General features: G+C 44.9%; 1 protein-coding gene across 1 annotated transcript; it reads right to left on the bottom strand.

Moving 5' to 3' along the window:
• Positions 1-455: 455 nt before the first annotated feature.
• On the bottom strand, positions 456-14,345 carry LOC114634916 (cytochrome P450 4F4-like). Its single transcript, XM_028783526.1, has 13 exons — positions 14,135-14,345; positions 13,560-13,758; positions 10,972-11,116; positions 9,514-9,567; positions 9,296-9,423; positions 7,446-7,567; positions 6,135-6,405; positions 3,357-3,423; positions 3,048-3,177; positions 1,699-1,832; positions 1,557-1,621; positions 1,389-1,471; positions 456-1,059 (listed from the first exon to the last, which is right to left on the bottom strand). Exons 2-13 carry the CDS (start codon positions 13,755-13,757, stop codon positions 882-884), a joined length of 1,575 nt encoding a protein of 524 aa, XP_028639359.1. The 5' UTR covers position 13,758; positions 14,135-14,345; the 3' UTR covers positions 456-881.
• Positions 14,346-14,400: the final 55 nt, after the last annotated feature.

The following is a 14,400-nucleotide window of genomic DNA, read 5'->3' as shown; positions in this document are numbered from 1 at the left end:
TAAAAGAAGTCATAATATGTGATTTTGATGTATGGCTTTTGTGACTTGTGCAGGGTGACAACTCAGCCATAATTTGTCAGGATTGTTTCTGCTATGGCTGAGGAACGGCTCATTGTGTGACTACAATGTTACGTCCATTCATTCATTTGAAAGTGGGAGCTTGTATTGTTTCCACAGTTTGCAACCGTGAGTAGGGCATAATACAGCTTGAATGTGAACCACCCACACAAACTTACTTGTCAAACATTTGATACTGGCTTAGAAAAGGGAGTGGTTGGTTTAGGAAAGGAGCAGAAGCAAACAAAATTACCCTTCAAAAATTAACTTTACTAGGGAAAGGGGCATCATGACTTTGGGAGAAATGATCAGGCCTCCAGGTAAAAAAAAACATGAAAAACAGTAAGTACGTTAGAGGCAATATGTTGGTGACCTTAAAGGAAAGACAGGCTTCACTGTAAAACAAGGAGAGGAATTTCAGTATGAGGTATAGGTTGTAGTAAAAGTAAGAGAGATGGCCACCGTAAACATGATGGAAGGGCAGCTTCAGGTATGAGCCTTCAGAAAAATCTGAACAAAGGAAAATATCTGACTTATGCATATTTTTAGGGGGTGGTGGGAAGTGTGACACCACATGATTTAGTTTGGGATAGCTTTGGTGGCAAAGAGCATGAAGGGACCAGGTGCCATAAGTTAGGGGCTGTTCGGCCTGTGATCATCCAGAGGAAGTCAGGGATCTTTGGCTCAAATCAACCAGCTGGACTCCATAACTCTGACCTTGAAGTCCCTGCTTGTAGGGTGACAGCACTACTTGTGCTTTGCAATCTACAAGGGCAGAATCATGACTATTTACTTACTAAGAAATCCAGGGCAAAGTGGATGGGTTACAGTGTTTGGGTGCTCAGCGGCTCCACCCGCAGCCACAGCCCGCCCTCCGCGCGCAGGATTATCTCCGGCTTCCTGCGCGGCTCCTTGTCATCTGGCAGGACGCGGAAGCGCAGCAGTGTCAGCGCCAGCGCCACCTTCATCTCGTTCATAGCGAAAGTCTGTCCTATGCAGTTCCTGCGGGAGAACGGGGTGGGAACTCTGACTGTGCCCTTTGCTGGGATTCAGACAGGCGTCCTCAGACCCAACCTGACCCGGTCCACGTCAGGTTGAGCGATGCTAATATACCGAGCACACCACTAACGCTTAATTCGAACCTTGCCCAGAGTTTAGGCCACAATACAAACCGGTGTGAAGGAGCCCCACCACCACAACCATCCCTGGCCGCTCTTGGAACTTCCCAAATAGGCTCACCAAACCTTGGTGAAACCTCTACCACCTCAATCCACCTTTTCTCACTACCAGGCCCAGATCCTACTCCAAGACCCTGAACTTGCTGGCCTCACCTGGGTCCCGCCGAGAAGGGAATAAATGCCAGAGGCGATCTAGCCCGGATGTTCTCTGGATCAAAACGGAAGGGGTCATAGACCTGCAAAATACTAGCCCTGGTGAGTGGGTGACATGCACCAGCACTGAGGCCCGTGGGGATGACTAAGAATGGGGACACAGCGAACCTCAGGGTCCCGCCACACAGTTGGATTATGATGGGTTCCAAAAATATTGATGATGCAGATGACACCTGTGGGGAAGAGAAGCGAGCAGGGTAAACTGCCTGTCGAACTTTGCTGTGTACCCTTCCCTAAACTCTGTGGCTACCTTTAGGGATGACCCGGCCATCTGGGAGGGAAATGTCCTGGGTGCAGCATCGGGAGACCATTGTGACTGGGGGGTGCAGCCGCAGACTCTCCTTGATACACATGGTCAGGAAGGGCAGCTGGGCCAGGTCGTCCCTAAGAAACCAAACCATACAATTACCCAGGGGCAAAAACAGAGGCTGTCAGCCCCTGTGTTGCCCATTTAATCTCTCCTCACAGTGGTAAAATAATCCCGAGAAGTGCAGAAAGTTAGAAAAGAACTAGAGGAAATTTAGCCAGGAATCTTTACAGAAGTTTGTTTGTTTGTTTGTCTGTCTGTTTTCCTGAGACAATGAATTGTTCAAACGCCCACCCATTTAAAAACTCAACAAATTTACGTTAAAGTGAATATTTCTTATAGCAAAAAAAAAAAGAGTAAAACACAAAGAAAAAGAATAAATGAGTCTAATTTGTTTGCTCTTCTGTCTCTCTCCCTCATATATCCCATCATCTATCCTTTCCCTCCTCCCTTGTCTTCTCTGACTTATTTCTCTTGTCTCAGGTCCTTCCATCACCTTACTCCCTCTTTATCCTCCGTCTCCCCATCTCCTTTCCTCTTTACACGTTTCCTCTTCTTTATATTCTCCTGCTACCAGTCATCACTGACTTCCTCCTCCATCAGCCAACATCGTCCTTAGACCTACCACTCCCCAGTCCCACACAGATATTCAGTGACTTTCCCAATCAAACAGATCCTTTTCTCCTACTCTTCTTATACTTTCAATCCAATGCCTTCCCATGGGTCTTAGGGCTGTCTTAACCTAAGCTTGTTCTCCCACCAAGCTGAAAGCCAAGGAAGGCTGGTCTCTGAGCTAAGTCTTTAGCACAGACTAAGCTGGGCATCAAGTTGGGATGGAAAGGCAGTGTGGGATAGTTTGATGAGTGAAGAGTAGATGCATGGATGATTCAAAGATTCAAGAAAACATACATATGACTTTTATTCCCAGATATCTTCTATGGATCCCTGGGCAGAATAGTAAGGAAGTAATTAGAGAACAAAAGAGCAACCTATCAGGAAAGGAAGACATGGGGAAATGTTAAATAGGACAGAAGACCAGGAATGGAAAGGAAGTTCATTTATTCAACACATGCAAAGTAGCATCATCTACCTTCACATAGTGTTATCTTGTCAATAATTCTCTTTGAAGTCTACATTTTTCTTTCCAATGCATAGACCTTTTCCTTGCTGATGAAGTAGATGCTTCACCCACCAGAAAATAATAGAAGAATTATTTAAAGAGTTCCCTTCCCTAAGCAGGAAACAAAAGCAGGAGAGAGGCTCAGGGACAGTCTACCATGACCTATGCTCACCATTCAATCTCCTGAGGCTCACGATCCCTCAGGAGCTCCTGTACCTCTTGTCGGCAGCGCTCCTGGTGCTCAGGGTGCTTTGCTAAGTTGTATAGGATCCAGGAGAGCCCACTGGCTGTGGTGTCATGGCCTGAAAAGCAGACAAATAGACTTGGGCTGTTTCAGCACCACTGAGTGGGCCGCACTCAAGCAGGAATGTTTTTAAGGGGTGGAGGTGGGGGGGAGATAGAACACAGGGAATGGAAAGGCCCAGATTCCTGAGGTGGAGAGACTCCTACCCCTTCCCTGGTCTCACACTGATGCCCTCACCTCTAAACATGAAGGTGTCAGCCTCAGCTCTGATGTCCTCATCTGACAGTTCCTTTCCGTCTTCATCCTGGAGTCAAGTCAAGGCAAGCTCTTGTATCACACAACTTCTGAGGGCTCCCATGTCTAACATAAAATAACATCTAGAGATCCTTTTCTAACCAGGCTCACAAGACTGTCATATTCCCGCATTTCTCTTGGTCACCAACACACAGGTCTTTTCTTGGCTTCCTGTTTTTTTTTCCTAGTTGAAGGAATCAAAGACTCATGGGTATTTTCTCCTTCTGTATAATGAGTGATTTCTGTGGGAAGAGTGACTAGCCACCTTCTAAATAGAATCATTGCAGGGCAACTTGTCTTGGCAATTAGAGATTAAGCATTGCTCTAAGTCAGTGTTCCTCAACACGTAGCAGACCACTATCTCCAAAAATATTTATATTACCATTCATAGGAGTAGCAAAATTACAGGTATGAAGCAGCAACAAAAATCATTTTATATTTCAGGGTCAATACAACATAAGGGCTGTATTAGAGGGTCACAGCATTAGGAAGGTTGAGAATCACTGCTGTAAGTGTTTGACTTTGCTCACTAGGTGGGAAGAGTGGACTTCCTTTGTACTATTCTTCCTTTATTGCTACTGGATTTGTCACCAAGGTTTTGTCTGCAGGATGGGAAGATTTAGACTGACAGGAGAAATAGGAGCAGCATGTGACTGCGTGAGGACAGATGACGTCACAGTGTGCGTGCTTGGTAAGTGGACTAGCTTCCTCTTCTCCCTTCTTTCTCAGTTGCTAGTTTCCAAATGTGTTCCCTCTCTGTCTTCTCTCATCTTGCTCTCCTACCCCATGACTGGACCTAATTATAGAGAATTTATCATATTCCTTTTAGAAATTATCAGGTTTGCAAACCTATAAAACTTATCTCACCACCTGGCTAAAGTTGTTTATATTCAAAACTAAAGTCCCCTCTTTACTTGAGAAAATTTGAGGGAAATGCAGAGTGATTTATGTGCACGAGAATGTCATAGTGAAATGCATTATTTTATAGCTTAAAATTAATCTTATATTCCTTGCTCACTCTCCTGCCTCCTCTGCCCCTCCTTTCCTGTTTACCTTCATTTACTTTTTTCTGTTTACTCTTCATTTACTTTACCCCTCCTGTTCTCTTCTCTCTCTCTCTCTCTCTCTCTCTCTCTCTCTCTCTCTCTCTCTCTCTCTCTCTCTCTCTCTTTGTTTGTCTTATTGCTTTCTCTGAACCAAGAAGACATAGATGTGTTGTCCTATAAGCCTCCATGACTCATACTATCTTTCTCCTGTTGTGTAAACCCTGTTGTGAATCCTGTTTGAATGAGAATGGTCTGGTCCCATAGGCTCACATATTTGCATGCTTAGTCCTCAGCTGATGAACTGTTTGGAAAGGATTAGGAGGTGTGGCCTTGTTGGAGGAAGTGTACCACTGGTGGCTTTGAAGTTTCAAAAGCCCACTCCAAGCCCAATGTTTCTCTCTCTCTCTCTCTCTCTCTCTCTCTCTCTCTCTCTCTCTCTCTCTCTCTCTCTCGCTTTCTCTGCCTGCTGCCTATGAATCAGGATGTAAAGTTCTCAGCTATCATTCCAGCTCCAGCCTGTCTGCTTCCCACTATGATGATCATGGACTAATCCTCTGAAACTGTAAACAAGGCCCCAGTTAAATACTTTCTTTTATGAGAGTTGATTTAGCCATGGTGTTTCTTCAGAGCAGTAGAACAGTAACTAAGATACCTGCCATCAGTCACCCCCTCCTACAATCCTTTCCCCACCCCCTTTCCTTTCTCCTCTGAGCAGGTGGGGGTCCCCCTGGGTATTACCCAGCCCTGGCACATCAAGTCTAAGATTGGTTTTTAACTATAAAATAACGCATTTCACTGTGATGTCTTTGCGCAAATAAATGTCAGGTAAAATAAGCAAATCACCTGGGAAGGGAAGATCTAGTGATAGTGAATGATTGCTACCTTCCTAGCATGACTGCTATGATGTGTGATCTATGCTGACTATGAAATTATGTGCAGCTCTCCTCAAAGATATAGACCCAAATACAGATACTGGTCACTAACTTACCAAGTAAGGCCCTTCAGTTTCAGACCTAGAACGACTATATTGACTGCACCCCAGTGTGCTCTCTACAATGTGTTTCTCTCTGACTTGTCTCTCTTTACCTCAAATGCTTTCTACGGATTCTAGGTGTTCTCTATATCAAGTGCAAGTCATTACTGAAACATAAAGCATCATATTATCTCACATTCAATAGAAGCATCCACTCTATTCTTTATAAAATCATAAAGCGTTGGAGACGGAGAGATGGCCCAATGATCAGGAGCGTCCATCACTCATATGATGCCTCATACTCATCTATAACTTCAGTTCTTGGGGATTCAATGCTCTCATTTGGCCTCTGCAGCCACCAAGCATGTATGGGATGCACATACATACATGTAAGCAAACATTCATACACAGAAAACAAAAATAAATGAATCCGTTTTTTAAAGTCATGAGGAGCGATACAAGCAGAAATTGGAGCAGGAAAATTCCAGTCCTGAAGATGAGCCTAGCAACATAGTAAGACACATCTCAAGAAAGCTACCTAAAGCCAAAAGGACTGTCATGCATATGTAATCCTAGCACTGAGGAAGCTGAGGCAGGAGGAACATGAGGTTGGGGCCAGTCTGGCCTACAGTGAGACTCTATCTGAAAGAAGAAAACAATTATAGTTTTAAAAAGTTCCATTGCACCTCATAAGAAGCCAACCTTGGTTAACAGAAGTACGTCAATGAAGTCCAAAGTCTTGGACTTGGCTTTGGCCTTGATAACATCATCACCACCATGCTTGGGTAGAGTTCGACGTCGCTCCTGGATGACAGCATTGGTGAAGTCATGTACGAGGCGGCAGGCCTTATAGAAGCGTATTCCATCAGGTGTGAGGCGGTAGGGCAGGTCCATGTGCAGAAGCAGCTGCTCATTTCTTTTCACAGCCAGGGTACTGAGCTCCAAGATGGCAGCAATATACTGGCTAGGCTTCCTGCACAATGAGAACATGAAGAGAAGCAGGAATACTACAAGCCCAAAACCTGAGGGGCATCTCTAGCCAGAAGGAGGGAACTATTCCTAACAGGATATCAAGTAACCCAACTCATCTAGAGCTTATGGCAACAGTGATAGGCATGGGCCTTGGTGACATAGTAAGACATATCTCAAAAAAGCTATCTCAAGCCGGAAAGACTTGTTACATATGTAATCTTGTTACATATGTAATCCCAGTACTGAATACTCAGTTTCTTCTCTCCCTTCATTCCATTCCCATGAGCGCAGGCATTTCCCTAAGCATCTACTACATAGTACGGACACCGGACTCCTCTCTTTCCTTTCTGACACAGGGTCCAGTTCTGCTTCTCCTCCTCCCCCCAATATTGTCCACCCAGATTAGAACTCATCAATTCTTATAGTTTGCTGTGGCCAGTCTCATTTATCTCCCTTTTACAACATCAATTCTATTTTCTTTTAAAAGGCTGTCACTGTCTGCAGAGCTCTTCTGTATTGTGGGTGCACCTTTAAAGGGTGTTAAAACTCTTGACGTTTTCTGTCTCTCTTTACTTCTTAGTTGCTTGTGTTTCCTCCAACACATGGTTCCCTCCATAATACAAATTTGGGCTCAGATCCAAATTACATTGAAACCATAAATAATTTCTCTATTTGATAATCTTAGATATTTTATTATAGTGATAGATAATGAAGACTTCTCACCTGAATTCACAGAATGAAGTTCCACACTTTTCTTGACTTTAAATGTCTGTATGCTTCACTTACTCCTGTTCTCCCAACCTCCTTCCAAATGCCTCATGCCAGATGCCCATGATCTGTCTCACCTGGATCTCTGTGCCTTCTTCTGAACAATCCCACCTCACAGGAGGGCCTACTCCATCCTCCATGGGGTTGGTTCAGTATCAGTTCTGACCCACTTCCTCCATGGAGTCTCTTCTGCTTGTTCTGGCCAGCCTTCCCTCCTCTACCTCTTGCCTTGAGTCTATGGACCAGATTACAAGGCCTGAAGTTGAAACTCACTCCTGACAGTTGCTGTTGAAGCTGAAGATACATTTCTGTAAAGTGTCCAAGGTCATGAGGCTGATGTTCTCAAATATGTCCAGACAGGCACTACCCGCTGAGGCCAGACGCAGCCACTTGGCCTTTGTTGGAAAGAGAGGAGGAAGGAGTTGGATCTTGACTTCCCAAGGCTCTGCCCAATCCCAACCACTCAAATGAGCACCCTCAAACCAGTCTTCCAGATCTCAGCCCAGTTATTAGGGATAACGTAAACTGAGTAACAGTGGAAGCAGTTACTATAGCAGATGAAGACCCAAGACTGGGTCAGAAGTCCTCAGTTCGGTTCCAGCTCTGAGTCCCATGTTCTGTGCCCCCTCGGTCAGTTAATTCCCTTCTCCTAGTTCTTGCTTGTCACATCTCTAGGAAGTTGATCTCATCTGCTAAACTAAGGGGAAACCATGTGCATCATTTTAACTCACTTCCTAAAGGATAATGTGGACAAGATCTGTGATATATGACCCTCAGATTTACCACTAATGAGGAAAAGGTAATCACTTTACCTCACAGACTTGGGGAAATTAAGTTGGCCAGCATAGATTATTGAACTGGGACTTCACATCAGAACTAGCCTGTGATGAGCACTTAACGCACAGTGTCCTTCCCATTAACACTTCTGTAAATTGATTTCAACACTCTCCCTTTGCTGAGAATGTTAGGCTTCCATTGTTCCTTGAGAAACTTTGCTAGACATGCCAAGAATGAACGAACCATCATGGAGTTCTTAACTTGGGCTACATCTCAGATGTTATGGCAGAAAACCTGTGGATACAATGATGCCTCTCCATGAGAAAAAATAAGACTAAATTCTGCTTGTTGTAGAAGCATATCCCTAAGGCTCAGTCATATTGTTACATACATCAATATTTGTCATTGTAGTTTATTATTAAAATTTCCTACTACTCTGTCACATTACTGTATTATGATTAGGTCATAAGGAGCTCCTCCTGTAGTCCACTTGTATTGCTCTTACGGGCTGTGAGTACCTTGAAGAACGGATTAAAGCTGGAGTGACGTACATACGGCTTGCTGTGCAGTGAATTAACGACTGGCTTTTCCATCTGACTCAAGGATCTAGTATGTTCTAGCAGAATCCATAACCAGTAAACAAGCTAACATCAGTTTACAAGTCAGGAATCATTCTGTGACCCTCACCAAAGTTCATAGCTTGTTCAAGTACACGTCTAGTACAGTGTGATTTTTCAGCAACGAGAGATTTTGACCCACTTTTGATTTTGTGTTTGGCTTATGATTTGACCAACAAAAACTGGTGAGATAATGAGGATATCATCTCAATTAAATCTAAGCTTTATGTTGCATCCTGCTTCTGTCGTTCCTGTGGAACTCTGTCTGTGCCTCATAGAGGAAAAGAACCACAGGAACACTTGCTGAGTTCTCCCTGCCAAATCCAGTCTAAATTATCTTGAAGTCTGCAAGCTTCAAACATAAGAGAAATGAGCTAAATCGGTCAAGCTGCCCACCTGATCCATAGCTGATCATAAAACACCAGTGACCTAGACCTTGTCCAGAAGAAACAACCAGTGTGTTTGTAACTGCCAAACCATGTCTGTGTTCAGTTATCAGGCCATAAAAAATTAACACCTGAGCACCCATCACTTAAGGGTTTGTGGCTCTATCATGAACACAGAGCAAAAAGATTAATGCTAAATTACACATGGAGAATCAAGTCTGTAGAAAAACTACAATGGGCCACCATGGCCCTTCAGAGCCATTACTGTGGACTAGATCTGTCTGCAGTCCCTTACCCACCCCTCTCTAGACTCCAGCTGGGCACACGGGTTCTGGGGACTCACATGCATGATGTTGGTGCTGTCATTGAAAATCTTCACATAGGGTTTCAGGATGTTGAAGTGGAAGGCGGGTGTCAGCATGCTACGGTGGCGGCTCCACTTCTCACCAGCACTCACCAAGAGCCCATCCCCTGGGAGGGTGACCATTGGCAGTGGGCAAAGGTGACACCGTTTCCCAGACCCCAGGGGTTTTCCCAATCATTTGACCTGCAAGGACTCACCCAGCCAGGGTTTCAGGAAACTGTAGAAGATGCCATCCTTTGGGGCAACCGAAGCTGACATGAAAAAGAATCATCAGGGACCAGTGGAGAATGCAGAGGATGAACTTGGAAAGAATTTGGTGCCCTCATTAGAGGTGTGTATGTCTACCTCAAGCCAGAAAGGCAAGATTGTGGAGAAGAATAGAGGAGGCATGGAATAGAGGAGAGGTGAGCAGGAGCCAGACGAAGCTGGCTCAGTCTTCCACCCAGTAAGTGAAGTATCTGAGACCTAATCCTGGAACTTTGCATCAGTAACCTAGACTCTTACCCATTCGTCTGCTTTGTGTTTCCCAAGTCTTCCCAAGATCAAGTAAAGGCAAGTGACTTAGTAAGGACTCTCTGTCTTGTGGCTCAAGCCAGCAAATTAAAATTAATTACAAGCTCAGAACTCCTGGGAACTCTAAGAGTGAGGCAGGCTGCCCCATGGTCTGAGACTCATCATTTAGACCTTGATGAAAAGACTTTCCTGAAAGGGGAAGTGAGGCCCAGGATGGTAAAACAGACCTGAAGACAATCTCCCAGGCCTTTACAGCCTGTAGATTCTCTTTATTTCTTTGAACTAAACCATGTGGATATGAGTCACACCCAACAGAGACCTATCCATGCACAGACAGCAGGTAGCCTTCCTGGCAGATGTTAGAGCCATAGTCACTAAGGAACACTGCCCCGTCCCCACCCCACCTGGGCCAGTATGGAAATATCAGAGGGCAGAGGGCAGGGTAAGTGGGCCAGGCTGGTGTGGAACTTCCTAAGAAAGATTCTGGGTCTATTAAGTGAGCAATAAAGATTTGACAGGCAAACCAAAGGAAGAGGAAAAATATAGAATAACTGAATCCAACATTAGTATGCACTGGCTTGCTGCTGTACCTGGGGACGGCACGGGCTGCAGCCCTACATCGGTCCTGCACAGCCTGCCCTACATTCCTATTATCATTCCTATTATCAGGGTAGATTTATCTTCATTACAGATACCTAGCTTTGTCTCTCTTAGACCTTCACTGGTCTAGCATCTGGTCATGTCTGGTCTGGTCATGATTCCTCCTCCTGGAAACCTCCCTACATGTACTAGCAGAGATCTCACTTCTCCATCGAGCCATCACTCATCTCCCTTAGGGCCATTCCCGATCACAGGTGCTGAAATGTTTCTTCCAGATTGGGTTCCTCTAGGACAGAGCCTTGCTCATGATCTCCTGGCATCCCAAGAGTACCAAGAATGCTAGGATGGGGAGAGAGGAAATGACTGGGGTAGAGGAAGAAGAGAGTGACATGGGATGGTAAGTGCACAAAAAAAGCAGAACGCCTGAGATAGATACAGGATGGGAAGCTTGGGTTGCTGCAGGGCACACACAGAAGAATGGAAGTCAGGACTAGAAGTTCTCAGGTTCCCACAGACACACTGCCAGCAACTCCCAAGGGTACCTGATGCACTGAGAACAGATCTAATGATGTCAGGGTGGCACAAATTGATGAGAGGAAGTATAGGGCCTAACCAGGTCATGAAGCCCTGAGGGTAGGTGGCCACCAGCTCGGTCATCTGCTTCATGCCTTCTTCCGTGGGAGGGGACTGGGGAAAAAAAGACAAGGACAATCCTCTTGAGATGGCTTTTTTCAGGGATCAAATTGGCTGGATGCCCACATAAGCTGACACGACATGACTTTTGGTTGCATCTGTGACATTCTCAGAACACATTAGCATTCACTGCAGTAGGCTGAGGCAGGATGTCCCTCCCTACACAGTGTGGGTGGTACTATCCAACCCAGTGAGGATCCAAATGAAACAAGAGACAGAGGAAGGGGAAATTCACCCTTCCTACCAAAACTGGGACAATCAGCTTCTTGTGCCCTCAAATATCAAAATTCTGGTCCTTGACTTTTGGACTACAGCATTTATGTCTGACACTCCACTTTACACTGGGCCTTTGTTCTAACACTAAATTGCTACACCACCAGCTTCCTGGCCCTTCAATTTGCATGTGGCATTGTGGGATTTCTCAATCTCCTTTATTACATAATTCCAAACTTTATCTACATATTTAACTACCGATCTACCGATCCCGACTTTCCTCTCTTTCTCATTTACATACCTGTACATGTTATATGTGTATTGTGTTCATTTATATATCTGCACAACTATGTATAGAATTGTGATATGTAATGATTTTTTTATTTAATTTAATTTTTTACTTATTTATTTTACATCCTGCTTACTGCCTCCTTCCCAGTAACCCCCTCCCACAATTCTTCCCTCATATCCCCTCCCCTTCTCCTCTGATAGTTTGAATATACTACCTTGGTCACATAAAACTGTAACACACCTGAAGATTATCTATGTCTTTCAATGTTTGCTATTATTCCTATGTTTAGATACATTTGGCTAAATAAATACCATTATTTAAGTCTATCTGCAATCTTTTCAAAAGTACCATGAGGAAAGGTTTGTATGCTGGGACCAAAAAGTGGTCTCTCATAACCTAGATATGCAATAGGCTCTGCCATGATGGTTTGACCCAGTGTACTCTACAGTGTTAGCAAAATAATGAAATCATCCAGTGAAAAGTAAATTAAAAATAAATTTGTCCCTATTGCTAACAAATGCAGAATGATGTCTGTGTGCATATGTAAATGTGTGTATGTGTGTGTGTGTGTGCACTTGTGTGTCGGTGGGTGTGTTTATTTTACTGTTGTGTGCACATGTGTTCATGCTTTGCTTCTGGTGCTCTGGAAAGCACTAATATATTTCCTCGGCAACTGAAATAGGTTTCTCCTGAAGGCCCTAGAGATGATATAGCCTCTGTAGTGAACATGTGTCTGGATGTTGCAGGACAGAGAAAGAAATCCTTGCTTCTTGCTTTGTCTTTATCAGTCATGTCCTGGTATCAAGCCTGCAATTTATGGTTACTAGACAAGCTATATTGTTACACTGTCCACCTCAGAGAAGCTCTCTTTGTCTTGAGATTAATTTCTCATGTGGAATCAATTTCAGTCCCAGGAAAAGCCTCAAGGCAAGATCCTGACAGAGAAATGTGTGGACTACACAGTGGCTTCAGGGTTTGTTCCCCAAGGTTTCTTACACATGCTCTTCTGACTGCATATACCAAAAATCTCCAGTTCCAACTATGCAGAAGGGTTCAAACACTGAAACCTCAGCAGATAACAAGACAGCAAAGGGGACCCCTAAGTATCCATAAACGTGGCAGCTCCCCCAAAAAGCAACCATTACCCACAAGGTAAAGGATCCCATGAGTAGTTCCAAGGACTTGTGTGCATGCTGTAAGCTCTGAGAACTGTAAATGAAGCAACTAAAACCAAGTTAACCAAAGGAGAGAACAGACCTAGGTTAAAGTCCAAATGCTGTATTGTTAGTATCAAGGAAGGATGAGCCTTCCAGCCTTATCCAGGTTGTGCAACAGACTGCAGTGATTTTATCTTGGTAGAAAAGAGCAATCTAAGGAAGATATGATCCAGGAAAGGAAAGTGAGGAGTCAGGAAGAGTTCTCCAGTGGCCCAAGTGTGCTGGAGGTGTATGAGAGGGCATAAAAAAAGAAAAAAACTTCTGGAAAAAAACAAAAGAAGCAGAAACCCCAAAGATAGACTAATGGAAAGAAATGGGCCAGACGGAAGCTGACTCTAAACCAGAACCCTTCAGGAGGCCTGAGCAGCAGACAACGTATGATTGTGAGGGGTCTTAGAGCTATGAAGCCCATTCTGGGAGCCCTTCAGTGTGCACCAGAAACAGAAAAGAGGCTAGAAATAAACTCAGAGTAGACTGGGGATGTGAGAAGAAATTGAAATGTAGCACCCGAAGACCCTAACCCATTCTACCCCAAATTCCTACATCCACAGGGATCTCTGCACCCTCACACTCTAGCCCCTAGCCCACCTGATCCCCGACTCTCTGTCCATGCACCTGCATACCCACACCCCAGGCCATCCTTCTAACCAACTCCTTGACCACTGGGAGGTCCCCACACGCTCACAACCCAGACCCCTCCTGATGCCATACTCACCATGCCTAGGTGACCCCAAAACCAGTTCTTCTTGGGTGGCTGAGGAAAACCACAGAGACGTTGACACTTTGTATACAAAGTGTATATCTGGGTGAGGCATCGAGCCAAGAACCAGGAAACCCCAACCAAGAGAAAGAGTAGCCATGGTGTGGCTGACATAGGCCCCAGTCCCAGCCAGGATAGGTCCAGATGTTGCATCCTAGAGATAGAGGGTAGAATGTGAGTTCCTGAACCTCAGGGAATTGACAGGGACACCTTGTAACAATTGACAGGGTGGGGACCATGAATCCTGATGTCAAATCAGGTAGTAGTGGGGACCCAATGTTGGAGAGACACAGTGAGATGAGAGATAAAGAGTAGGCCAAGAGGCAGATGACAGAAAAAAAAAAGAAGTCTGAATAGTGTCCCAAATTGCATGCATGGGACCAAGCTTTCCTGGAGCTGTTACCCAGAAACCACCATATTTTCAGAATCAGCTTGATCACTGTGATCATCCTGCTTTAATCATCTAGCTCCCCAACACCACCCCATGAGCAGGATTGTACACTTGAGCTCTACTTCCCCTAGCCCGGCACCTTCTCTCAGGAGCAGTGTCTCTCCCACAGCTCCTCAATCCCTCTCTTCTGTGGCCTCTTGGATAATTGCCTGAAGGAAGCAATATACGGCTGGGCTCATGTGTACCAGCCAATCCTTTCCAGACCTGGAGGTTTCCTCCCGGCCTGGGTATGAGACCAAGAAAGTAGGTTGAGTCAGCCAGCCAACTGCACGGTGGACCAGAGTCAGGGTAACACTGAGCATGGAAAAATCCTCAGGACCTGACCCCTCCCACACGAGGCAGGAG

The sequence above is a fragment of the Grammomys surdaster genome, unplaced genomic scaffold (assembly GCF_004785775.1).
Source record: "Grammomys surdaster isolate TR1022 unplaced genomic scaffold, NIH_TR_1.0 1149, whole genome shotgun sequence".
NCBI lineage: Eukaryota > Metazoa > Chordata > Mammalia > Rodentia > Muridae > Grammomys > Grammomys surdaster.
This window is presented reverse-complemented; position numbering and strand designations above follow the sequence as displayed.

Bases quoted from the DNA above. Each gene is read 5' to 3' on its own strand.
- LOC114634916 (XM_028783526.1), bottom strand. From the start codon at position 13,757: ATGCAACATCTGGACCTATCCTGGCTGGGACTGGGGCCTATGTCAGCC. The intron at 1,622-1,698 runs GTAGCCACAGAG...TCTTCCCCACAG, and splicing joins TGGCCGGGTCATCCCTAAAG to GTGTCATCTGCATCATCAAT. The intron at 1,472-1,556 runs GTTCGCTGTGTC...AGTATTTTGCAG, and splicing joins CTGTGTGGCGGGACCCTGAG to GTCTATGACCCCTTCCGTTT.